We start from the raw sequence: 26534 nt of genomic DNA, 5'->3' as shown, positions 1-26534 counted from the left end.
TGGAAACAAGCCATAAAAAACTAGATGTGAACTGCAGCAGAAAGAATGATCAATAACTGAGTTCACCTATGCTTTAATCAATTCCACTGCAGCAGCAAGTTGATCCTGTTCCTATTGAAATCACAAGGAAGAAAAATGCAGATGCATTTGGTAGCTGTTGCATACTACTTCCCCCAAAATAAACCAGTAGATTCAAAAGAACCTTGAAGAATGCTCAAAAGAACATTCACTCTATCACTTACAGGATGCACATACAAAAACCACAGCCCTTGGAAATCCCAGGTTCCAGAAATCAGGTAGAAAGACTAAAACAAGCAAGACATACCCTTGATGGAAGAGGATCAGATCAGGGGAGTCCCTGGGCTCAGATAAGATGTTCCCATAAAAGGGATGTGCATGTACTGGAGACAGTCTAACAAAGAGTCACGGAGGTTATTCAAGCACTCCTATGAGGGGAGGCTGAAAGAGCTGGGAATGTTTAGCTTGAAGAAAAGAAAACTAACATGAGATCTCATCAATTCTAATTAATATCCAAAGAACAGGAGTCAAGAGAACAGAGCCACTCACCATTATTTATCCACAGTCCTGGCTAACCAGGGAGGCTGAATGACAAGCTAATATATCACAGTATCATCAGGGTTGGAAGAGACCTCACAGATCATCAAGTCCAACCCTTCACCACAGAGCTCAAGGCTAGACCATGGCACCAAGTGCCACATCCTATCTACAAAATTCTGTGACTCTTTCCAGTGGAGGCCAGTGACAGCCACAGAAGCAACTGGTGTAAACTGAAGCACAGTAATTTCCCTCCAAACATCAGGAAATGCTTTCACTGTCAGGTGACCAAGCACTGCAGAGGTTCCCAAAAAAGGTGGTAGAATCTCCCTTTTTAGAGATATTCAGCAGCTACTGAGGCACAGATCTGGCCAACTGTTTCTAGATGGCCTTGCATGAGCAGGGAATTTGGACAAAATAGCCTCCAGAGGTCTCTTCCAATCTCAACCCTTTCGTGACTTTCAAAATTTCATTTACATTTCTCATTCCAGATGTTGAAAAGCTACTCCAGGACTGCACTTTGAAGGGTTCAGCTTCTACTTAGGTAATTAAGAAGAAACAGACAATTCTTCACAAAACATTTTACATATAAGAGCTTAAATCACAAGAATCATCTCTCCAGCCTAATTACTCCATTAATCTGTATCTCAGTCATAGCTGATTTCTACAGAAAGTGAGCCTGCTTAGGATTTATTATTCAGTATCGCTACATTTTATAAGCACTATTTTGGTCAGTTTTATCTTACATTGAGATTTTACATTATGAGATATTGTACACTTGCAGCTTTTCAGCAGCTGACAGCGCACACAAGAGATGAGAAGAATTTACCTGTCACTTGGGGGATCCTCGTCTGCCTGCCTGTTTTGTGAGCGGCGTTTTCGCACTTTTGGGAAGACATTCTTTCTCACAAACTGCCGATCCTGCGGTTTCAAATCTTCTGCTGACACCATATCCTCAATGTCTTCCAGCACTGAATCGCAGGCAGCAGGCATCTTCAGGGACTATTAGAAAAGAGTGGTATTAGCAAGCAGCTGAATACAAAAGCAAGGCCTAGTATGCTAGTTTGATGAATGTCTTGGTGAGAAGAATTATAGGCTGTGAAAAGGAAACAATGGTGAGGTCTACTTCACTCACAGGCTGGCTGAGATGTATAAGAACAAGAACATAAACATAGATAACAGTTGTTTGCTCTGTCTCTGAGGATGCATGAAATTTTCTCTCTAACCATCTGTGTGACTAATTCTTCTGCTCCCTAACTGTCAGAGAGATGTAGCTCAGTCAGAAGCCCAAGGCAGAGTGTGTGAGAAAAATGGCTAGTGTTACCTAAGGTTTTCATTTCTTCTTCCTGAACTCCTTTGCAAGACTCTGAGGGAAGTGGACATAACCATTGTTTTCCTTTCACAGCCTATAATCTAGTTCTTCTCACCAAAACATTCTACCCTGCTCCAAACTAGCACACTAACCCCCCCGGTTGACCCTCCAAACTCACCTTTGAACATAAGGCAAAGTCTGGGGTAAGGTAGAGGGGTGGGAGGAAGGTGGAAGGGTGGTTGGGAGCCCCTCCTGGGGACTCTTGGTTTCTGGGAGGGCTGTTGTGTTTCTGTATTACTTTTTAACTTGTATATTTCTGTATATATTGTAAATATCTGCTTGTATACTGTGCTAAGCTGTAAATATAAAGCTTCACTCAATTTCCAGATCGTCTGAGTTTAGACTGGGTGATTTTTCTTAAGTGGAGCAGGGGGCAGGGTTAATACCCAAACCATCACACCTAGTGTCTACTGTGTATGCTCTCATAAAGAAAAGCCAGATATATTCCCAAATCTACCTGCAATATACACAGGAGGAACACAGAGCATATAAAAACAACCATCTAACCAGAGATACTACCTGATGCTCTTTTCCCCTGAGATTCTAAACATGAACACAGTTTTTCTTCATAATCTGTCCCTTTATTATCTTCTAATTCAAACACTCTGCAGCTCTTCAGACACCGCAGCAGCATTCTTAATCATACCAGGTTATTACAGGGAAATAATGAGTTCACAGTATGTGACAGACATTATTCCACGCATATCACAGGAGAAGAAAGATGCAGCTTTCAAGCACCTGCTTATTGGTGTGCTAAAAATGAGTGCACAGCATTTTTAATACATCTCCACAGTCCTTTCAAAAGCAAGCCAAACTATTCCCAGAATTCCTGACCACACAGGCCTTACATTTGGTAGCAAAACAAATACTGATGGCAAAACAAGAATTCCTGTCTTCAGGTGCAAGACTGAAAACAACTACACCTGATCCTGATACCTAGCTAAAATAAAGTAGCTAGGTTATTGTCTGGCTTATATAATATACTAGAAGTTTAAAATCCAGTTATATCTTCCACACACGTCTACCTCCTAGCAGATCTCAAGATGCAGATCAGTTTTCAGGACAGCAGAAAAACCCTTATTTGCTACAGAAGCCTATCAAAAATATTTACATGCCCCACATTGTGCTGTGTGTAATTCTTAAATAGTTTGATTTACCACTGTAAACTTGGTTTTGTGTATGTCCCAATAGCTTACTAAGGAGCTCAAACAAGGGCATGCCACAGTCTGCTCTTGTGGCCAGGAATGCCAGTGCCATCCTGGGGTATACTAGAAGGGATGTGATTAGTAGGTCAAGGGAGTTTCTCCTTCCCCTGTACTCTGCCCTGGTGAGGACTCATCTAGACTACTGTGTCCAGTTCTGGGCACCCAGCTCAAGAAGGACAGGGAGCTGCTTGAGAGAGTCCAGTGCAGAGCCACAAAAATGATTAATGAAACTGAACACCTTCCTAATATGAAGAGACTGAGGGAGCTGGGGCTTCTTAGCTTGGAGAGGAAGAGACTAAGGAGTGGCTTCATTCACATTTATAAATATGTAAGGGGTGAGTGCCAGGAGGATGGAGCCAGCCTTGTCTTGGTCATGTCCAGTGATAGGACAAGGGGCAAGGGATGGACATGGAGGCACAGGAGAGTCCATGTGAACCTGTGGAAGAATTTTTTCTTTGCAAGTGTGACAGAGCACTGGAACAGGCTGCCCAGGGAAGTTGTGGAGTCTCCCTCTCTGGAGATATTCAAGAACCATCTGGATGAGTTCCAGTGTGATCTGTTTTAGGTGATCCAGCTCTGGCAAGGGGGCTGGACCAGATGACCTTTTGAGGTCACTTCCAACCCTTGATACTCTATGATTCTAAGACAAGCAACAAAGAATAATAGTGGGGGTGAGGGTGTGTGTGTGATGTCCCTTACACTACCTATTTGTACATACCATTAGTGTTATCAACTCGATATAGGAAAGGAAAAAGAAGGTCTTGATTTGCTAGTTCTTTTCTCTTCAAAAAGCATACTGATATGTCAGTGGTCCACAAAAGAAATAATACAACCAAATTAAAACTCATACCTTTTTAAAGTCTAAATCCTCTTGGATAGTAATACTGGAGGGAAAAAAAAAAGGAGAAAAAAGGCAGGACATGAACAGGCAGAACTACTGAACAAAAAAAAAACATGAGTTCACATTATTTTTCCACAAGCATTCATCCTTCCTTGCAAAAATGTGTTTCTTGCTCAGTTTGACCTCATTAAGACTGGGTAGATATGGCAACTGACTAGGTGGACCTGCAGCCTCACTCTGTCCTTCTTTCACAGTCTTTTTTTGTCAGTTTAATATGACTAAGGACGTTCAGACTTCTGTTCTCAAACAGATTAAAATTTTGAATTAAATGCAGGGAAGAGCAAACCTGAGCTAAAGACATTCACAACATTCTTTTTTTCAGAATACATCTCTTGCCATCAGCAGTAGTTCCATATGCATGCATGAAACATCTTTTTCACAGGCAAATAGAATCACAGAATCATAGAATCAACCAGGTTGGAAGAGACCTCCAAGATCATCCACTCCAACCTAGCACCCAGCCCTAGCCACTCAACTAGACCATGGCACTGAGTGCCTCATTGAGTCCTTTCTTGAACACCTCCAGGGATGGTGCCTCTAACACCTCCCTGGGCCGCCCATTCCAATGGCAAATTACTCTCTCTGTGAAGAACTTCCTCCTAGCATCCAGCCTATACTTTCCCCGGCACAGTCAATCTGTCAGAGTAGCAGTGGGAATAACAGGCAATAACGAAAGTAGAAACTAATGTATCCTTAAACCTGGCAAGTTCTATCTACAGAGCTTTATACTTATCTAGGGGGGGAGGGATTTAAAAAAAGAAAGAAAAAGAAAAAAGAAGAATGCTAGTAAATAGTAAAACACAAAAATGTCTTTAACGTCTCGACGCAAGCAGAATTTCCCTCGCCCCAGTCTATTTCAGTCACCCCTCATGGATCTTCTTGCACACTGCAAGAGTGCTTCTTTCCACAAAGGAAACTTTCATCCAGGTGGAAATTGAATGGTTTTTCCTCTGTTTACAAACAAGTGTCTCTGGTAAAGTCACAGGCTTTTATCCTCAGGCTAACACAGCAAACAAGTGTAGAGTAACTGAAGACATCCTCAAGAGCCCAGCGTGGCTCACCTCAGGGCCCCAGAGCAAGTTCGGTCCGTGCCGAGCTCACAGACCGCCGCCTGACCCGGCCTGGAGCCCTGACAGGATGGACACCCTGACCGAGTTCCACCCTGCTGCTGGCACCCGAGTCCCGAGCAGCAGCTGCCCCACCAGCATCCCGGCGCTTCCCGCCAAAAGCCAGCTCCCCCTTCCACCTCCAACGCACAGCCCAGCGGGGGCGCCGCGGGGCACAGGAGCACCGTGCGGCCGCGACACCGGCAAAGCAGGCAGGGAGAGGGGGGAAATCGGCCGTTACCGTCACGACCGGAAAGCAGAGAGCGGCGGGGGAAGAGAACTCAACAGCGAGCCCCGGCACCCACCTCCGCTAGACGCAGCACTGCTTCAGCCGGGCTCCGCCATAACCTTCCGCTCGCCCCCCCGGCAGCTCTGCGCGCGCAGACAGCCGCCACGGCGGCCGGCAGCGGCCAAACTACTTCGCCGCGCTGCGTGCCAGTCTCACGGGAGGGAGCGCGACCGCGGCGGGGCGGTGTCACCGGGGCTCCGGAGCGCCCGCCCGTGGTTTGGGCCTGCGGTTCCCCTGCCAGAACGCCTGGGTGTTTGACAGACGGGCTGGCACTCCCGCTTCTGTTGCAGGTGGACTGCTGTACACGGGAGAAGAGCTAAGGCCCGTCGGGAGATGGAGTGGCTGCTGGGGCCGTCAGAGCTCTACCTTCGGCTCTCCCTGACCGTCCCTGGGGGAGGGGGCAGAAACAGGGAGAGGTGTCGCCTGCTCCGCTCCGGGAGAAAATGAGGGCCAGTGGGGTGCGGGCCAGCTTGCCCGCCCTAGGAGCAGTACCGGGCCGGGGCGGGCCGGCTGCCGCGCGTTCAGCATGGGGCCCGGGGCCTCGGGGGTAGACAGGCCGTGGTGCTCTCTGCGGACGGCGGTGTTTGTAGAGAGCGGCGGGCGCCCTGCGCTTGCCGCCTGGGAAACGGGAGGGTGGTCCGGGAGTCCGTCAGTGCCAGAACAAGAGGACACAGCCTCAGGCTGCGCCAGGGGAGATTTAGGCTGGAGGTGAGGAGAAAGTTCTTCACTGAGAGAGTCATTGGACACTGGAATGGGCTGCCCGGGGAGGTGGTGGAGTCGCCGTCCCTGGGGCACTTCAAGGCAAGGTTGGACGTGGCACTTGTTGCCATGGTCTAGCCTTGAGCTCTGTGATAAAGGGTTGGACTTGATGATCTGTGAGGTCTCTTCCAACCCTGATGATACTATGATACTATGATACTATGTAGCTGGGGCACTCGACTCGCGGTTTGGGACTGTTCCAGCAGCGTGGCTGTAAAGACGCAGGAGCTGCGGCGCGCACGGCAGGGAGCTGCCGGCCTGCTGCTGCCTCTGTACTCGGAAGCTTGTACTTGGGAGACTTGAAGGTGCCGGGGGAAGCAGAGACTGGATGTTAGGAGGGAGTTCTTCACAGAGAGAGTGATTGGCATTGGAATGGGCTGCCCAGGGAGGTGGTGGAGGCACCGTCCCTGGAGGTGTTCAAGAAAAGCCTGGCTGAGGCACTAAGTGCCATGGTCTAGTTGATTGGTTAGGGCTGGGTGCTAGGTTGGACTGGATGATCTCGGAGGTCTCTTCCAACCTGGCTGATTCTACGATTCTAAGAGAGATGTAGAGAACTGGGACAGAAAGAAACAAGCACTTCATTTAAATCTGTCTTCTAGAACAAATCATTCTAGGCAGGATGAAACAGTATTACTGTCTTCCTGGCCTCATGATAGAGTTATTGTTTGAGTTTAAGAGACATTTGCCTTTGTGATTAGTTTTTGTTTAAGCACAGAAGTACTTTTCAGGCATAGTATCATCGAGTGATCTGTAGTTGTTTATTTTTGTAGCATTTTTGGCCCAGAGGAAAATGGAGGAGAGGACTTTAAAATCAGTAGTCACAAAGATCTGCTTCAGATATCCTCATTATGGTGTAAGTAGTCCTTGGTATGCCAGTAATTAATGATACATACAATACCTAGTCAGTATTTTAGCTACTTCCTTAGTGATTCTTTGTATTTGGTTTTCTAAGTATGCAGACCTTGAATACAACTTCTGTGTTGTGGGAACATGGCATTGCACTAGTCCACACTTACATCGACTAGCTGTTACCTCTTGAATACAACTCCTGTATTGTGGGAACATGGCATTGCACTAGTCCACACTTACATTGACTAGCTGTTACCTCTTGAATACAACTCCTGTGTTGTGGGAACATGGCATTGCACTAGTCCACACTTACATTGACTAGCTGTTACCTCTTGAATACAACTCCTGTGTTGTGGGAACATGGCATTGCACTAGTCCACACTTACATTGACTAGCTGTTGCCTCTTGAATACAACTCCTGTGTTGTGGGAACATGGCAATTGCACTAGTCCACACTTAGATTGACTAGCTGTTACCTCTATGGTTAAACAAAACTGGGCAGACATCAGTCTTGGTTTATGGCTGGCTAAAAGAGCAAAGCACAGACAGCCTGCCAGACATAGCCAGATATCTCTAGATGGCTGAGGCTGACAAAACACTACTCATTAAGCAGAGGCAGCAAGCTCCAAGAGCAGCTCTCAGGCAGGAATAACCTAGTGACATACACAGGCCTTGCTGATCAGTTTCAGCATGATCTGGCAGAGTCCTTGCTTTGTCCTATTGCCAAGAATTCATAATATCAAGCAGCCCTTGTGCCAACACAGTCTAGTTCTATTCAGTCGTAGGATGTGGCCACAATATGGAAGGCAGCATTTGAGTGTTTTTGAGGCTGAAATCTAAATTGCTTTATGGCACATTCACAATAAAAAATAAAGCTGCACACAAACTGCTGATAGTGCAGCAGGTTTCAAGGGAAGCAGATGATTCCCTGCCATCTCATGACCACTGAAACACCTTATCTATATCCACCTGGGAAAACTGCTTTTTAAGAGACAGCAACTAGCAGTGCAAGTCTCAGCACTGGGCCTTCTATAGAGTGATAATATACACGCTCCAGTTTTTAAATGTCCAAAGAAGAGCTTTAGAAAATGTCTTTTCCAGGTTCTCTTCCTACACTTCAGGGGTGGTAGACTTGAAGATGCCAGCCCCAGGCTGGGTTACCATCTTAAGCTATCAGAGGTTTTGCAGGAGTAGGTAGTTAAAAAAAACTACTAGGAAAATAAAATAGCAATCCTCAATTTTAGCTCCTGGTTAATAGAATATACCTAATTGTTTTAAAGCATCTTAACTAACAGGGAGAGAAAACAGCCCAGGAAGTGAGAGCACAGTTTTTATGTAACAGCTTGATTGACTGATTATTAACATGCAGTTCTGGAAGAAAATGGAGTCCTGAAGGTAGGAAAACAAAAAAAAACAGAGTTCTTCCACTCTTCCTCTGCACTTTATGGGAATCTGGTCATTTATCAGCAGTATTCAGTACCATTCAGAATTGATAGCAACCCCTTTTTTCCTATTGAATATGACACTTTCTTGCTAGTTCAGAAAGAAAAAAGTGTGCAAAGACACTCCCAAACTTGACAAATGCAAAGCATACTGCTGATCTTTGCATAGGTGTAGGATAATATCCAGGCAGATCTTGTTTCAGCAAGAAAAGCAAAATGAGATGAATTCTACCTTTTTTTAAATGCCTTTGTTTCTATCACTCCATTGACTACTAGGAAGGCTCTTGGTTCACTTAATCTTGACAATTGCTGGCTCCAGCACACTAATGGCATTGTGCAAGAATTGGCATATACTGCTAAATTTTCTGCTGCTAAACATGTAGCAGTCTCACACTGCAGAATCTATCTTACCTATCTTGTAGACTTCCTTTCTGCAAGGAAACTTACCCTGTCTGCTTCGAGTCAGTAGTGTAATTTACTCCCTCAGGTGTAAGGCAGAAATAGGAAGCGATAGTGACCGTCAGTTGGAGGTGAACAAGTTCCCACTGTAGGCCCAGGGGCAGGAACACTTTTTTTTCCCCCCCTCTCCTTTTTAAAACACTTGTGTAAAGGAGGGTGCCGTTGTCTGTCATTCAGGCTGGGTTTGACAGATCTGTCAAGATCTTTTTCCACCTACTAGCAGCCAAACGAGCAGCCTAAAACTAGTATTTGTGCACTATTGAAGTACGTGGTGCTAGCTCAGATTGTACCTGGCTAGCTTTTTCCTCCTGCAACTCAGCACATCCAGATTTCACAGAGCAGGTTCAGAAAGTAGAGGGAAGATGAGAGACAAGGTGAAAACTAGCAGGCTGTAGCCAGTAATAGCAGACAATTACAGCAGCCATGGAACAAAGAAACCAAGAACAGGCCAGGGAGCTGCGACAGGACAATAAGAGGACATTTATTGTGTTTGTTTCAAAGGGAGATCAGAGCACACAGTCCTCTACCCCTCCTTTATTTACTGGGAGTATGAAAGAACAGAGAATCTTCTCTGTTATCTTCCTTTCAGCACTGCTGTGTGCAGAAGTTCAAAGTATGGGCAGGTGCACAAAATGTTAAACTGCAGCATTCTCGTACGCCGTGAAGAGGACAAGTACAACTTTTTTGGAAGTGTAACATTTAAGCAACCATCCACATTACTGCAATTGCATTGTACTGATGGGGAAAAAACCCACCTTGATGGCCATGCATCTAGAAAAGCACAGCACCACGACCAGAAAGGAAAGTACAAGTTTGTAAATGTATGTGCATAGTTTGTAAACATCCTTCTTTTCAAAGCTACTCATAGGAGACTTTGGTAGAATTACCCATAAGAAGCTTAAACAGGTCCTCAACAATTGCTTTCAGGTCATTTAATGCTAGAATAACTCAATTTATTTGAAGTTTGCAAAGAGTCTGTTCAGAATTCATATTGGGGGGGATTTAAAAGAAAAATAAACACACAACCTCCCTAACAAACAACATCCAAACCAAAATATCCCAGTCTCTAGCTCATCAGCTAGGTCTCTTTGCATGTGTCTTTTATTCTTGTTTCACTCTAGCTTAAAAAAAATAGTCTTGACTGAAATAAAGAGTGTCTAGCATTGCCTGATAAAAGTAACATCATCAAGGTTTCAAGAAGCAGCATGCAAGTTGTTAAAATAGCTATATACAAATAGAAAGTTTCTTAAAAACCCTTTTTATTGATTCATTACCATACAAAATTTATTCAAATGACATCCATTCAAAGTGGTAAGATCACAGCTAGAGAACAGGTCATCCTTTAATAAATCTATTTACAAAACTCACCATAAAAGCTTTTTGTTGTTGTTGTTTTGTTTTTTTTCCTCTTTTTTTGTTTTTTTTACAGTATTTTACAGAGATTTTTCTTTAAACTAGCATACAATGCAAAGCTAAGTTCAATTAGTATTTTGCCCACCCACACTGGGACAAGTGTTTAAATTTGTACAAAATAAGATGGTCTGCGTTAGTCGTCATTTCCTCTTCCCTCACAAAAGTGCCCCTTCCTTGGCAAATCTTCATGCTCACACAACTTTTTACTTTCCTCTTCCACAAGACAAAAAAAACCAAACTTTAAATACTACGATTTTATTTACAGAATCCACATCTAAAAAAAAAAAACCTCTTTAAAAAATTACAAACCAGCTAGAAAATATTCTGGCAGTGTTTACAAATCAATTCTATTGTACAAAACGGCGAGATAACTAAAGTGTGAGTCGAGAACAGACATCAACTTAAATACAACTGCTGAGTAATCTATGCACACGTTTGTACATATAAACACACACTTAACACTGTTTAACAGTTCTTTGTGTTGCCCTTTATACATTGTTATATTCCAAAACTCACACAGTCATACAGTTTTCTTATTAGTACTGTGACTTCTTGCCTTTTCATGTGTGAGCTTTCATAGCAGCAACTCAATGGTACCAGAGAACCTGCATACATAATGTTCTACTACAGTACAAGTAGTACTAAATTTTCTGAGTATGTCTGATAAGCACAACAGTAATGCAAACAAAAGGATTATGTGAGTATTACCTAATCAACAGTACATTAATTTAGCCCAGAACATGGCAACATATTTTACACTCAGAAAATTTATTTAAGACTTCTTAGAATTCCTCTCATGTTCAAAAAAATAAATATTGGTACTATACTATACTACCAAAAGATCTTCAAAAAAATAAATGCAATTCAATTGATGTGGTACTTACAGTTATGTACTATGGAAAAGAATTAGTTCCATTTTGCTGGCGAAGAGAATTATAAAAAGCTGTAAGCAGAGGAAGCCAACCCACTGAGATAAATATCATATATCGAACAAAGCTTGGCATAAGTGTTTTCCATAGAGGGAAAAACCCACAGTGCATCTCTAGTAGGCACTTAACACAAAGCCCCACTTAGTACCACAAAAATTTATGTACCAGCTCTAATGCACACTGGGGGCAGTAGAATTGAACTGTGCATCTTCGTTCTAGTTTAAAAAGAAAACCCACAACAAAACTACTTTCACACGCACACAGGAGCATCTTTAAAAATCTCTGACTACTACAAGAAGTGGCAGAACTTCATACCTTTCCATATTTGCAATATACACTACATTTACAGTGTATTCTTCTTTTTTTATTAAAAGCTTTTAAGGACATAAGTATTTGACCTCGTAATGAGACATATACACAGCTCAAGATGAGCATTAGGACAGCAATTTAAACATTCCCACGAGTAGCTGAAGAATCCCATTTCACACTTTCGCGTTACTTCATGTTTACGTTCACTGCAGGTACGATCCATGTTGTGACACTCAAAAGACATGCATTCTCTGCAGAAGGCACGACCTGAAATACTACTATAAAATTGTTATTTAGGACTAAACCAGTTCCTTGAGCCCCTCTCCGTAAGCCCACTTGTCACGGTAAGCAGAGACTGGGGGAGTGTGAAGACAAAACATCTACGGTCACCTGCTTGCGCTTGCTGACTCACAAGGCGCTGGAGCTCAGGGTCAGGGAGAAGGCCTTACTGTAAAAGCTTTCACTTCTTGTTTATAATATTTTAGGGAGTATTTAATTAAAATTTCAGCACTGTCCCAGAAGCTAGTTTACTTAATAATGCTATTTCCTAGTAAGTAGGGGACAACTGAATGACGGCAGCTTTTTTTGATTCCATTAAAAACAGAGCTTAGATGTGAGCAGCATTTAAGAGAATCAGCTGTATATAAATTCATCCACTAATGAAGGAAGCTTCTCTAAATCATAAGCATCAAAGAGGTCACTGATGCCTTCTTCATCCCCAAGGCTCAGCAAATAATCTTCCTGAAGCAGAGGAGGCAGCAAATTCACAAATGGTCCTTCAAAGTTTGAGGGAATTTGGTCCTCAGTCTGCTGTAGCAGGTTGGCTGGAGAAGCCAATGGAGATATTGTTGCCATATTTACTGAGCAGTCACCTTGTCCTGAGTTAGCAGAAGCCACTTCTGTAAGAGGAAGAGAACAAAAACAAGATGATGTATTTAATCATCTTAAGAAATATTACACACGTGTACAGCAAATAACCACTGCATAAAGGACCTTTCATTGAAGCATCATTTCAAAGAAGTGGCCTTCACATTGTTTGTAACTCACTTTTGTTCTGTTACAAGGAGCTTCATGAAAATACACATTGCTAGTACCATAGAATCAGACTCAACCAGATTGGAAGAGATCTCTGAGATCATCCAGTCCAACCTATCACCCAGCCCTATCCACTCAACTAGACCATGGCACTAAGTGCCTCATTGAGTCCTTTCTTGAACACCTCGAGGGATGGTGACTCCACCTCCCTGGGCAGCCCATTCCAATGGCAAATCACTCTCTCTGAAGAACTTCCTCCTAACAGACTTCGCTACTAAAAAGTAAAATATTCTACAAGATTTAAACAGCTACAAGGGGAAAAAAGTGTAGAGATGGCTATTTTCCAGTCAAATTTGTAGTCAAAGCAAAAACTGTCTAGGCAACAGATGTCATCAGTGCCACTGTGCAGCTGCATATACCCATATACAGAGATTTCTGCTTCTTGAGGTGATTCTTCTTGAGGTTGGACTGGATGATCTTGGAGGTCTCTTCCAACCTGGTTGATTCTATGATTTGATTCTTGCCTGCTACTGCCCTATTTAAAAATGCAAAAGGAATAAAACTCTTTCTTTCTTCAATATTGCATAAACTTCATTTGCATGTCATAGGTAACCAGGAAACTTCTTTTAAGCAATCCATGTAGAGGAAAACACATTTCCTGCTATATAAACCAGAAAGGCACAGTGGAAAATGAAATCTTGAAAGACAGCCTAAAAGGACAGCCAATAGTATCACAAATAAAGAATTTTACCTTTGGAAATGGTTTTGGAAATATTTCCATTATGGTCTTGACTATAGGTTTTCATTGGACTGAGGGCATCGTTTTCCTCTGGGCACAGATAAACTTCAATAGGTCCTTGAGTACTAGATAAATGTATCAGTGCACTCTGCTAACAAAAGCAAACATCAGTAAGGTGTTAAAGCAATGAACACAACAGAATATTGGCAATTCAGAGTGAATTCTACTGTGGTAGAAGTGTCTGAATCCATTTGTTACTAAATGAAAGAACCTGAAAATCTCCATGCATTTTCTTTGAAAGTATGAAAGGCTCAGACAAGCTATCTTGCAGACTAAAGAACACAAAAGCTTTTCCCACTGCAGTGCACCCCTCTCAGAAGCTCACCATTTTATGTGTTGTATCATTGTATCATAACCAGAGAGGAATAAAGAATTGAAGCCCTAACATTCTTACTACCACCACAGTAACCCGGAGCATGCTGACAGAAGAGAACTAGGAGATGCAAGTCGCAAGTACTGCTAATCTTTATAACAATGTTATTGCCTATTTGTGCAAATGTTTCTGCTTTACAAAGATGCCAGTACAGCTTCCCCACCCCCCTGAAAACCTTCAGCCCTTGCACTGAAGCCATAGAGCTACATGCAAGTTCACCTGCTTTTCTGGTACCTTTTCTTTCACAAAACAATACTTCACCACCCAAACTTGTTCATAATCATCCTTCAGCCCCCTGAGGGCAGCAGGTTTGATGGTGGTTCTGAATAATAACAGCAACTCATTTGTCATAACTTACATTTTCTTCTATGCATTGATGTGATAAATTGACATGTATAGACACAGAAAAATCTGCAAAAGTTGCTCTTTGTATTATGATAGGAAAACAATAAATTACTCTGATTACAAAAAAGGCAGCTCCAGTTGTGCTGCATTAAGAGTTTCTAAAAGCATGAGTACAGGCATCATATACCTCTTTTCAGGCTTGTTTCAAGCACATTTTATCATGCCCTTTGAGAAAGCATTCCTTGTATTATTTATTCTGACAGTTATGTAATAATAAACAGCATTCACAAACAAAACAGTCCAACAGGGATTCCCCAGGGCAGAGAAGAGTTAAGAGTAATCAGGGCAATGCTATAGATAGTTAGTAAAAAGGAGATGGGAAGGGCAGGAGTTGGAGAAGGTACTACTGAGTGACTGAGGTAGTGCAAACAAAGGACACTGAAATGTAGCTGCAAGAGAGAGAAACAGCACTTCACTGCCTGAAGCTGAAAATCAACTAAGTTGGGCACAGGGGATAAGGGAGGTCTAGGCAGCAAATGTAATGATTGTGTGCATCTCTGCCTGCCTGATTGCACTGAATTCATTTCATTTTATTTTTTTAATTGAGGCTTAATGCCTAGAGGAAAGAAAACAGGAAAGCAAGCAGTGATAACAGCATATATTTATGGATACTGATTCATTCCTTCCTCATTGCTGCAAATTGATTTATTCTTCCAAAGCCTGCACCTAGGTTCAAAAGGCAAAATTAAGGACAGAGGCAGTACAAATTTTTTTTAAAAAGGATGGAAACCATAATGCAGCTAAGAAAGGGAAGAATAATCTTAGGAAATGGAATGTCAAGAAATACAAAGTCTGCTTCTTCCCAGAAGAACAAGGGGACACAGTCTCAAGTTGTGCCGGGGGAAGTATAGGCTGGACGTTAGGAGGAAGTTGTTGGCAGAGAGAGTGATTGGCATTGGAATGGGCTGCCCAGGGAGGTGGTGGAGTCACCATCCCTGGAGGTGTTCAAGCAAAGACTGGCTGAGGCACTTAGTGCCATGGTCTAGTTGAGTGGCTAGGGCTGGGTGCTAGGTTGGAGTGGATGATCTTGGAGGTCTCTTCCAACCTGGTTGATTCTACTCTATTCTATTCTAACTGGCAGCAGGCAGCCCTGGGTCTTCTGGAACTCACTCAAAGGCTAGGGAAAAAGGAATTACAGAGAGGTGTGAACACTACACAGAGGACTTTGGGTCTTAGCCCTATCTCTAATTGCTTTTTGAGTGAATAAATTAGGTCCAATTTTTTGAGGTTCTGAAGCAGTGGCTCATGCAAATTATTTACATCTGCAGAATATTCTTGGGTCTGTCTTAACTGCTGGGGATTGTAAAGCAATAAACTTGCCACCAAGACATAAAATCCCAGGAGCAGGTGAACTCATGAGAACAATCAAGAAAAGTAAATCTATTCCCTCCAGGGCATCTTCAAAGAAAAGCCACCTGAAGTATTTTTCTGTGTAGTTGCAATGTAAGTAAAGGGAGCAGCTGTTACCCTAAACATCAGCCTGGGATAACAAAATTAGGGTGAAAGAATGAAAGCCAGACATGTCATATACACGAGGTTACACTCAGAGACACACTGGCTGAAGTAGCCAAGAGCAACTGAAGAGGGACACAAGCACAGTTTCAGAAGCAGAAGTACTTTCAATAAAACAGGAAGGAAAATCCCCATCCCTTATAAATTTCACAACAGCAAACAAAAAGTGCCCAGGCAGAATGTTTCATACAGATATGTAAAATCAGTGACTGAAGCCAAGATGATGATGGAAGAAAGAAGGTCAAGAAATCAAGTTTCTACAGTATCTTCAGAAAAGAAAGTCCTACATGAAAACATATGTCTCAATAGATTACAGTATCAGTAATAGGAGTCATCAAGATGCTTAAGGCACCAAGTTATAACTAAAACTATAAAGCTAAAGAAGAGCTGAATCTCTTAGAAGAAAGATTTCTACATGGTTACAGACAGGGAAGTTCAACTGTCAAGGAAGAGCTCTTCTTCATATATGGCAAAGAGGAATAGTTGTAAATAGTCTGCATTACTCTGAAGGGAAGCTGGAATTAAGATAAAAAAGACTGTCCTGTGTAACTGGACTTCAGACTTCTGTTAAAAATCTCCTCTCTAGAATTTGTAATAGGAACACATGAATATGGGATCAGTATAACCCAACCTTGAGCATCACTTACCACAGCAGGATTCACAACATAGTTCACCTACAGAGCAGTGCTATATAACCTAGTGGAAAACACCAGGTTCTCCTTACCTCCACTGGGTCAGGCACTTCAAGTCTTGTTTCTGGAGGAGCTTTCACAACTATAACAGTTTGGTCTTTAAGGCCACTAATTTTTCTAATATCTTGATAAGTCACATAAGCTAATGTAAGCAATGTTAAGGAATTTTCTGACCCAAGTTGCAAAATATTCAGAGGAGGCACAAGTCTTTGAATTATTCTTCCATTTTCTCATAGCTCTGTTGCTCTTAGCCCACAGCCTACTATTCTCTACCCTGGTTGTGGCTGCGGCAAAACTGTGAGTGCTTCCCTTTGATGCAACAACTGGGGCCACTATCAAGTGACAAAAGGGATTCTCTGCTGAGAGCTCTCTCTTTTCTCCCTCACACAAAAGCTAAAGAAACATAAGCTAAACATCAACCACCTGAAATTACTGAGTCTGTTGAGAGGAAAATTGTTTACACCCTTGCTATCAAAATGCAGAGAAATGGAAAACACAGGGAACAATGTAAAGGAGTTGACAGATGAATTATTTTGTGTATGTGCCTCTCTAACATGCAAGTCAGTAACAAAGTAATAATTTCAGGTTTTGCTTGATGGTTTGTTATAAGTATGTTAGATATGCACTTGCAAACAAACACATAACCATTTCTACAGCATTCCTATATTTGTATATTTCACTTTTTTTAAACCTGTTTTAAACCTGTACTTTAAACAATTTGACAGTGCAGAAGAGCCATGCTTCTGTGTAAGCACAGAATGAAAGTCAGTTATTCTGCTGTTTAACATGAATGTTTCCATGGCTTACAGCATGGTGGTGCCTCACATACTTATGTATCTGAAGTGTTACAGTGCTTTTGGTCACAAAAAGAACTGTGAAACTGCCACAGAATTTTAGTTTTATAATCTTTGAGGAATCTAGCATAATGTTGACACCATAGAAATAAAAAGCTTAACTTCTTGTTGTGTTTTTTTTGGAGGTATAAATGTGAGACATTTTGATAAATGTTACCCTGCAGTGCAGCAAGACAGACTGCCCAAGCTCAAAACATCCATGTCTCCCATCTGACTTGGGCCAAACAGGTTAAGAGGCAAAACAACAGGCCAGCTTCCAACCAAATGGCTTTTGTCACTCAGTTTGTAATGTTTAGTAAGTTTTGCAAAGGCAGAGCACATGTTACAAGAACAGTGGCTGGCATTATATGAGCAGAGGAAAGGATTGCATGGTTTTCAAATCAAACAACAGTCTTCACTGCTGCAGCCAAAGGCATTAGTGTGGGGAGCCATGCATATCCCAAAACATCCAAGGCACTCATCAGTATTCTGATTCTATTTTAAAAGGAGGTGAAGAGGACCAAATAGTGAGAGAAGAAAACAAAACAAAACCTCAAAAGCTTCAAAAGCAGACACTTCAGTGATTAAGCAAAGGAAGAAGCTTCCCAGCTTTAGCATTCAGCAGGTCACCTCATGCCAGACTTCAGTGAGGTAAGTGAAAGACAGTACTGGCACACACAGGTTCATATTTCTGCATTCCTTCCTCAACAAATAATCACTAGTATTATTAGGAAGCTTCAAGTCACAGAAGGATTTGGGGAATACACTCTTAAATCCAAAAGCATGAGGCCAACATGCTGCTAAGGCTGACCCACATCATTGGTGCCCTGAGCCAGCAACAGCAGGGCAGGGATCTCTACAACAGGAATCAGCACCACCAAAACAATTCATTGCAATGTTCTCTTTCATCTTGCTTAAGTCCCTTCATGGATCAAGCTCTTGGCTGAAGGCAGTGCTGACCCTACTCCCCATGCTACTTTTGATATTTGCTTACATCTCAAAGCATGCATGAAAGCCTGTCAAAAGACAATATTGACATAGTTGACATACTTTTCACTGACACTCCCATTCTCTGTTCTTCAGAATAGGAATTAAGTTCACCTTGTTGGATGCTCTCTATGAACTACTCATTATATAAAAGCAATAAGTTTTCACATGAGCATGTAGTAAAAATGCTGTCTTCTGTTGTTAACAGGTGGGCAACCTAATTAAAATGAAAATCAATTAATTACAAGGGGCATTAGCAGCCAAACTACCAGAAATCATATGAACCATATGCAGCTGAGCACTGCTATTACATTAAATAATTCAGTTCAAAGTAGACAAAGATGAAGGTTTAATAAGCTCTCAATGATATTCCCTACTAGATTGTCTCAGCAGAGCAATTTGACATTTTGTTGCAATTTTCAGACTGACTCCCAACTTTACTTACTGTAGCTGTAATTCAGATGCACATCACTTTAAACTCCAAAAAAAATAAGTACATACACACACAACCATGAAGGACTTTCTCTGTATGCCTTCACAGTTTCTCCACATACCAAAATGGGGCTTGACTATTTTGAGCCCAAAGCAAAAGCACAGGGTTGTTGGATGCAGCCACTCAATAGCAGAATTCTTGGGTCTAGCCTATATGAACAGGAATGAGAATGGGCTCCTTCACATAACTCCATTTCCTTTTTTTTCTCCTCCTTATTTTTACATTCCAGAAGCATTTCAGGTGCACATGACTTAAGTAACTTTTATGTAGGACTACATTAAAACTTTGTTAGCCAACTTCTTGAAATCTCTGATGCTTTGTATGGGATTTTCCCAGTATTATGTGACACAGCAAGGAGACTGACCACTTTTGAGGGTCTGGGGAAAAAAGGATATCTTTGATTCTCTGAGTCCTCCGTTAGCAGCTTGAGGTCCAGGGTGCAGCTTTGGATTAGCTCATCCAGCTTCTTCTCTTCCTGAATCAGTTCAGCCACCTCCTTCGTGAGGCCCTGACGCTGTGCCAGCATGCCACCATCCTCTGACAGACTGCAGCCCCTGCAGACACACAGAAGGAAAACACCCTTTGCAGCATTTGTAAAACCTGACCCTATGCTACAGTATAGAAGCAGATCAAGTTCTGAGACCTTCCCCCCTAAACCTGCCCATAGCAAGTTCACAAATCATGGCTTCCAGAAGAACCACCTTTTTACCATGACTACACAATTTGAAACTGCCCTTGAGAAGGCAAAGTCGAATATTTCTAAACACTGCCAAAAATCTTGCTTTTAGCTCCCCTTTCCTCTAACCATGCCTTGAAAAATGGCCAAGGAATGCAGTAGGTAGAGGTGTGTACCTAAAACTTTCTCTGCTTACAGAGGCAAATGGTTTAATCCAGTATTCAAACAAAATGCTGTATTCTGATTTCCTTGACAAATGCTATTTACATACTGAAAACATGTCTTAAGGTAAAAAAAAAAGCTTTACCCTGACAGAAAGCTTTTCTGATGATTGCTGGGAGCAAACTGTTAGAATGGAAGGCGGGAGGAGGAAAACACTACTGCTTTTTTTACTGCAGTGAAATTGGCCAACAGGAATGGAAAAGGATAGTAAATACTCACATCCACTGAATGTTGTTCTTGGATTTTTTCTTAATGAGATGGATGCCTTCCAGTACATTGGTGATATCATAAATCCTCCTTTTCTGCACCTTGAGGACCTCTGCTGCTCTGTTCAAATCTAGGACCCCATCAGGAGATTGGCTCAGTAACTGAATGAACTTCTTGGTAAGAAGGCCGAGTGATGTATCATATCGAGTCTTTTCTGAAGGAGACTTTGGAGCTTGGAAGGAAAAGACAAGACAGAAAGAAAAAAAACAAACAACAGTTTTCCTCATTTCAGTTCTAAAAGCAGCATCCACAAAGTAGCAGATAGCCATTACAGGTGTTCTTGTTATCTTCACTAAGGAAATGCCCCTAAACTCTGCAGTAAGACACATCTTAGCAGTGGCTGTTCATTTACATTTCCAAATGTCCTTTCCCAGGTCACAGGTACATGAGCAAATGCATGCTTTGAAAAAAACATTTCCATCAGTCAGATGGATACATATAGCAATAGTCTACTTAGGGCTTCACTGTGTGAATTCTTAATAGTATTTTTAGTATCTATTTATCCTGGCAGCAAACCCAAAAATTCCCCTATGCCTCTCCTTCATCAGGCTGATAGCCAGCTTGCATCAGGGTTTGATTTTCCTCTCTTGTAAGATAAGTGTTTCACATGCAATTAAGCAGGACTTAGGTGTACTTCAGTGGGTGAACACAATGACAGGCTCCAGCAGTGCCAGACTCCACAGCTTACAGACAACTCAAGTGAATTAGGAGACTGATGTAATTTGTAATCATTTTTTAATCCATACCCAAACAAAGCTCAAACTGGGCAAGAGCATCCTCATCTAAATTACAAGTCAGATCTTACTGGACAACTTGCTTGTCCATACAACGCAGATGCAACATCTATGTACTTAACAGATGTGGCTTCAAGTGTTTAAATACTTAGATCTAAACAATTTCTAATTCTGCATGTTCAAGGGTTTTGTCTCATGGGAAATGAGCCAGCCATTATTAGAAGTCTGCTGGGCTGATACATCTCAAACTTCTCATTTGCTTCACGTATTACACAGGATGGATCTTAGGCTTATCTAGGTGGATATTTTCATGCTTTCAAGGTTCAGATCCCATATATAATTGCAGAAGTCAGTCAAAACTGAAATCCTACCTGAAAGCAAACCTTTAGACCACCCAGAAATATTTTGAAGACTCTGATGGCTTTTCAATAAAAGCCAAGTCATTGCCTGTTTGCAAAGCAAAACAGCTAGATGTATTTCATTCTTTGGCAGATTCAGGGTTTGTCTGCACTGGGAAAGGGAGGAACATTCACATCACTTGGATGACCTTGTGAGTTTAGAGCAGGATAATTTGTTTGAGGAGTTGGAAAACAATGAGAAGATCAGACTGGTAAGGGCAAGAGGATATTTGACCTCCACCTAAAATGGCATGTGCTCCTGGTCACATATCAAGTTCTCTGTACAGTCTTATGAACAGTGCAGCAGCAGCATCCTATGCTCTGAATGGTACTGAATTTCTATGACAACACACTTCAATTTCAAATGAACTTTATGTAGTTTAATGAAATTCAGTTTAATTAAAACAACTGTGGTTGTTTAACTTGTGCACTTTGGGTTTGTGTCTTCAGCTTAAGTTTTCCTCACTTTCCTCAACAGGCACAAGTACTTAAACTGGTGTGAAGGGACAAGCAAGTAAGTACTCCTTCCCATCTCTTGTTCTCCATCACTACCACTGCTGCCCCAGTCATCCCCTTCCCTGGTCAACAAGCCTAATTCCACTGCTGAAATCTCCCAAACAACATTTCCCAGTTCTTGCTGCAAGAAACCTACTGCCTAAGGCCATACAGACACACAAAAATTAATACTTGCAGCAACTAAGCAGTGGCAGCAGTAATCTAGGTGATTACTAGTTATTATCTAGTAATAATTGCAGGGAGAGAAGGCAGCTCAAAGCCCACAAAAGCTTTTAGTGTGTAACACTCTTGAGGCACTGCTGCCGCTCCTTGCAAATCCCTGCCTGGGGAAGAAGCCCAGCCTATCAGCCAGGGCAGGAGGAGGCTGGACTGATCAGCCTTGCCTAATAACTGTGCATCTGATGCCATCATGGGACCTTCATGCCTCAGCATCTATCTCTCCTAAGTATCCTCAACTGCACACCCTGGATGAGAGGTTGCAGGCTGCTCAGCACACATAGAGGACAAACCTAGCAGCCACAAGTCTCTGCAGCTTCTCAGCAGCTCTGCGCTCACCCATGCACACTGCAAGTTTGCTGTCCACAACTTTGGGGTTGAGTATGTTGTACAAACATCCAGAAATAAACACACTCCTTTTGCTATGTAATGCAGCCTCTTGTGGTGCTCTGATCTCAAGCATGTAAAATAAACTCTGTGCCATAGGGTGCAATACAAGGATCCTTACTTTTTGGGCTATCTGGACTTCTTGTTGCAGCTCTTCCTTTCCCCTTTGGAGTCTTCAGTCCTTCAGCAAGATACTGGTGGCCACTTTCTCCTAGCTCCAGCCTTCGTTTTGCCTGTTGAAAGAAAAACACACAACCACATTTTGTTTTAATTAATGGATTGCTAAGAAGTGCAGGTCATTTCAAACAACAACCGAGGCTATAGGAAAGGCAGACAGCAGTGCATTTTTCACAGCAAGGTGTCATAGCTTCATACCCTATATTCATCACAAGGTGAACTTTAATATGCCACTCTCAAAGGTCAGAATGGTGGAGGTTTGAAAATTCAGCCATTTTCTTTTTCATTTGGAAAAAGTTCCATGAAAGTTCAAGTGAAATCTGGACCTTCTTAAATACATACACAAGATTTCCAACCTCACACGAGTTGAGAACATTTCAGATAACACAAGTGAAGAGAACCTCATGATCACATGCACCCAGAATGCTTCATTACCTTTGAAAAGCTCCTAGTACCCATGTAAGTTCATGCACAGGTAGTATAAGTGCAAGTTAACCAACACAAACTGGAACACAGAACATTCACCTGGATATGAGGAAAAAACTTATTTATTGTAAGGGTGATAAAGCACTCAAACAGGCTGCCCAGAGAGTTTGTGGAGTTTCTTTTTCTAGAGAGATTCAAAACCTACCTGGACATGTTTCTGTGTGACCCCCAGGTGATCCTGCTTTGGGAGGAGGTTGGACTCCATCTCCACAGATCACTCCAACCCCTACCATTCTATAATTCTATGATTCTAAGTTATGTTTTCCCTTCGAAATTGAAAGGACAACTTGAAGAGGATCAGTAGCTTCCACTACTTAAACTTTTCATCAATGAAATACAAGACATGACATCAAGAGCAGCTTTGGACAACTGTTACCTCCTTCTCAGCAATTTCTGTCCTCATTGAGAGTACAACTGCTACATCTACTTCACATTAAATATCACACTTACATTAAGGCTGCCTACATAAAAGCAAGGTGGAGCAAAAGTAGTATTAGGAAGATGACACCTGAAAAAGCACTTCAAAGGCAATCTGTGCACCACTTAAGTAATATAACTTTTTAACTATGCAACATGCAGATCAACTGCAATTAAAACCATCACCAATATGACTTCTGTTCCTAGACAGAAACACAGTCTACTATCTTTGGAGATAATTCTAGACCCTTGCCACGTTACTCAAGTTACTGAAATTAAACCTGGGCATACTTGCTATGCTCATAACACAAAAAAAACCAAACCCAAAACCACTGCCACACATTACCTGGGAGACTCAGGAAAGAAGCAAAAGAAGTTTTATGTCTAATGAAGCTTAGCTAAATAATGTTTATTCAATCAGGCAGAATAATTCTAAGTACCTTATTTGCTTGTTCTTTAGACTTGCCCAAAGAGTTGGATCCCATTCTAACTCCACAGTGAACCAAGATAAAATAATACTTTCTGCTCTGAAGTTGCAGACAAGTACTTCTGTATTGTGGATTTCATTTATGTGTTTTACTTTGGGACTGTGATCAACAGAAAGCTCTAAATAAATTAATTCATATGCATTTATTTATGGATAGCTAAATAAAATCTTTGTACTGGATTCTGCAAACCTCAAACTTATTAAAGGACGAGTTAAAGCACATGAAACATGTAGAAGCCCATGGTGTGGCAGCACATGCAGAACGCTCGAGTCTCTCTTCTCCACATTTAGTGCAAATGAGCAAGGTGCTAACTCATCGGTAGCAGAGCAAAGCTGAGCTAGCTGCATCCTTCTAACTACAGGCACTAAGCTCCTGGCAGCTTCTGAGGGCACGAAACACCTCTGCTCCTCTCCCCAAGACATGAGCCCTGTAATCCAAGGACACAGATTTCAAAAAGGTCAACTGTTAACAAAAGCATCCAGCTAATATGTTTAGCCAAGGTAATTGGATTAAATTAAGATTACAGCTATTCCACAGGGAGAAAAACATTTCACACGTTTTTGTGTTTTTTTTGAAGTAAGTGTTTTTTCTACCCTGAGAACTAATGGAGAAAAGGAAGGGGGAGTGAAAAGGGAACAATTCAGGGCGTGGGAAGACTAGGCCAAAGGGATACAATTAAAGATAAAAGAATCTCAAAACCAGGTGTGAGAAGGAGGGGAAATGCTAAAGACTTAAAATTCAGGGATTTGCAGCAGCACTCTCCATCAGCAGAGATACTTAGGTTTGGACTACACATCAAACCTTTTCGTCTCAACTTGTTTGCAAGACACAAGCAGCAGCATTCTACCCCCACTTTTGTGGTTAGGCACAGCTTTCTCCCGTGAACTTCAAATAATCACGTTTGGTAGCGAGAGAACAGAAGCAGCATCCAGCCCTCGGCTGAACAGAAGCAGCATCCAGCCCTCGGCTGAACAGAGGCAGCATCCAGCCCTCGGCTGAACAGAGGCAGCATCCAGCCCTCGGCTGGCTACGCAGAGCGCACAAACCCATCCGTGTGAGCCGGGGAGTGCTGCAAACAGGGTCCAGCAGCCTCCCGCACCTACAGGCAGCGCAGGGCTATTGACTGCTCCCTGGATAAACACCAGATGACAGAGAGTGCTACGAGAGAGTTATCTCGTAGGGCACAAAGAATAGAAAGAACCTGAAAGACAAAGCACAAGATTTTGAGCCAAGTTTAAAAAGCCAAAATAAAGTTTGAACAAGCTTGGTGAAGTTTCTGAAGGAGTTTCAGCAAAGCCTGGGAAATGTTTAACTTGTGTCCAGACGTTGATAATCACTCAACAGGCACTCTCTTCTCCTTTCCTGCTTTACAAAACTCATAACTTCAGATGCAGGAGGGAAGTGCTCTATTGTCTCAATTTCTTCTTCCCTGACTTACAGACCAAAGATTTTGTAGCATCTTTTTCTTGGCACTGGAGATCCTGAGTGAATCATAGAATCAACCAGGTTGGAAGAGACCTCCAAGATCATCCACTCCAACCCAGCTCTATCCAGTCAACTAGACCATAGCACTAAGTGCCCCATCCAGTCTTTTCTTGAACACCTCCAGGGTTGGCAACTCCACCACCTCCCTGGGCAGCCCATTCCAATGGCAATCACTCTCTCACCTCCAAAATTATTCAGTGCTTTTTGATATTTGACTTCCCTTCAGAAATCTCAAGATCTATGTTCAGCAATGACTACTAAAAAACAACTCTTAAATTATGTGATTTATTTCTCCTACAGCACTAGAGTCATTATTTGGACTATTCCTACAGATTTGGATGACTTTCACAGAATGTTAGTAGTTGAAAGGGACCTCCAAAGAACATTCAGTCCAACCCCCTGCCAGAGCAGGATCACCTAGAGTAGGTCACACAGGAATACATCGAGGAAGGTTTTCAATGTCTCCAGAGAAGGAGATTACAGTTTCTCTGGGCAGTCTGTTCCAGTGTTCTGTCACCCTCACAGGGAAAGTTTTTCCTTATGTTTACACAGAACCTTACAGACTTTTTAGTCTGGAGAAGACTTAGAGGGGATTTGATAAATGTTTATAAGTATCTGAAGGCTGCCAGGAAAGGGGGACACAGGCTCTGCTCACTGCTCCCTGGGGTAGGGCAGGGAGCAATGGGTGTGAGTTGCAGCAAAAGAGGTTCTGCCTCAACACAAGGGGGAACTTCTGTACTGTAAGGGTCACAGAGCACTGGCACAGGCTTCCCAGAGAGGTTGTGGGGTCTGCTACGGAGACTTTCAAGGCCTGTCTGAATGTGTTCGTCTGTGATCTGTATTAGATAGCAATGTCCTGCTCTGGCAGGGGAGTTGGACTTTATCTCCTTGAGTTCCATCCAACCCCTAACATCCTGTGAACCTCCTTTGTTTCACCTTCCACCTGTTGCCCCTTGTCCTATCATTGGTCATCACTAAGAGGTGCCTGGCTCCCTCCTCCCAACACTTGCTCTTAAATTAAACATTAATGAAGTCACCTCTCAGTCTCCTTCTCTCCAAGCTAGAGAGCCAGCTCCCTCAGTCTTTCCTCAGATGGGAGGTGTTTGACTCCCTTAATCATCCTTGTGTCTCTGCACTGTACTCTTCCAGGCAGTTTTGTGTCCTGGAACTGAAGGGCTCAGAACCGGATGCAGTATTCCAGGTGCAGCCTCATTGGGGAGATGTACCTCTGTCAGGTACATCTAACCATATCCCTTCTAACACCCCCCAGCTTCCTCCCTACCTGTCAGGAAGATGAGTAGTGGGCAATAATCTGACAACCACATCAGGCTGGGGAGTTTCCTAGTGA

At 42.4% G+C, this 26534-nt stretch overlaps 2 protein-coding genes across 9 annotated transcripts in view; both read right to left on the bottom strand.

Annotated features, from left to right (window-relative positions):
* The window catches only part of CDKAL1 (CDK5 regulatory subunit associated protein 1 like 1), a 435672-nt gene extending 429804 nt beyond the window's left edge, over positions 1–5868 (bottom strand). For 3 of the 7 annotated variants that reach the window (XM_064161059.1, XM_064161064.1, XM_064161066.1), the window contains exons 1-3: positions 5445–5867; positions 3983–4016; positions 1385–1557 (exon numbers count right to left, since the gene is read on the bottom strand). In XM_064161059.1, the coding sequence (XP_064017129.1) occupies positions 1385–1548 (164 nt within the window). In that variant the 5' untranslated portion in view covers positions 1549–1557; positions 3983–4016; positions 5445–5867. Of the gene's footprint in view, positions 1–1384; positions 1558–3982; positions 4017–5094; positions 5202–5444 lie in introns of those variants that run through there. The other 4 variants (XM_064161063.1, XM_064161065.1, XM_064161060.1 and 1 more) reach the window with 4 other exon arrangements.
* A 4311-nt stretch (positions 5869–10179) lies between these two features.
* The window catches only part of E2F3 (E2F transcription factor 3), a 50137-nt gene continuing 33782 nt past the window's right edge, over positions 10180–26534 (bottom strand). Inside the window, exons 2-7 of one of the 2 annotated variants that reach the window (XM_064161055.1) lie at positions 22255–22366; positions 19835–20054; positions 19113–19271; positions 16437–16551; positions 13375–13513; positions 10180–12487 (exon numbers count right to left, since the gene is read on the bottom strand). In XM_064161055.1, the coding sequence (XP_064017125.1) occupies positions 12222–12487; positions 13375–13513; positions 16437–16551; positions 19113–19271; positions 19835–20054; positions 22255–22366 (1011 nt within the window). In that variant the 3' untranslated portion in view covers positions 10180–12221. The remainder of the gene's footprint in view (positions 12488–13374; positions 13514–16436; positions 16552–19112; positions 19272–19834; positions 20055–22254; positions 22367–26534) is intronic. The other variant, XM_064161056.1, reaches the window with a different exon arrangement.

Source organism: Pogoniulus pusillus, chromosome 21, assembly GCF_015220805.1.
Source record: "Pogoniulus pusillus isolate bPogPus1 chromosome 21, bPogPus1.pri, whole genome shotgun sequence".
Taxonomy (NCBI): Eukaryota; Metazoa; Chordata; class Aves; order Piciformes; family Lybiidae; genus Pogoniulus; species Pogoniulus pusillus.
Note: the sequence above shows the minus strand (reverse complement) of the source record. Positions and strands in the feature narration are given on the sequence as shown.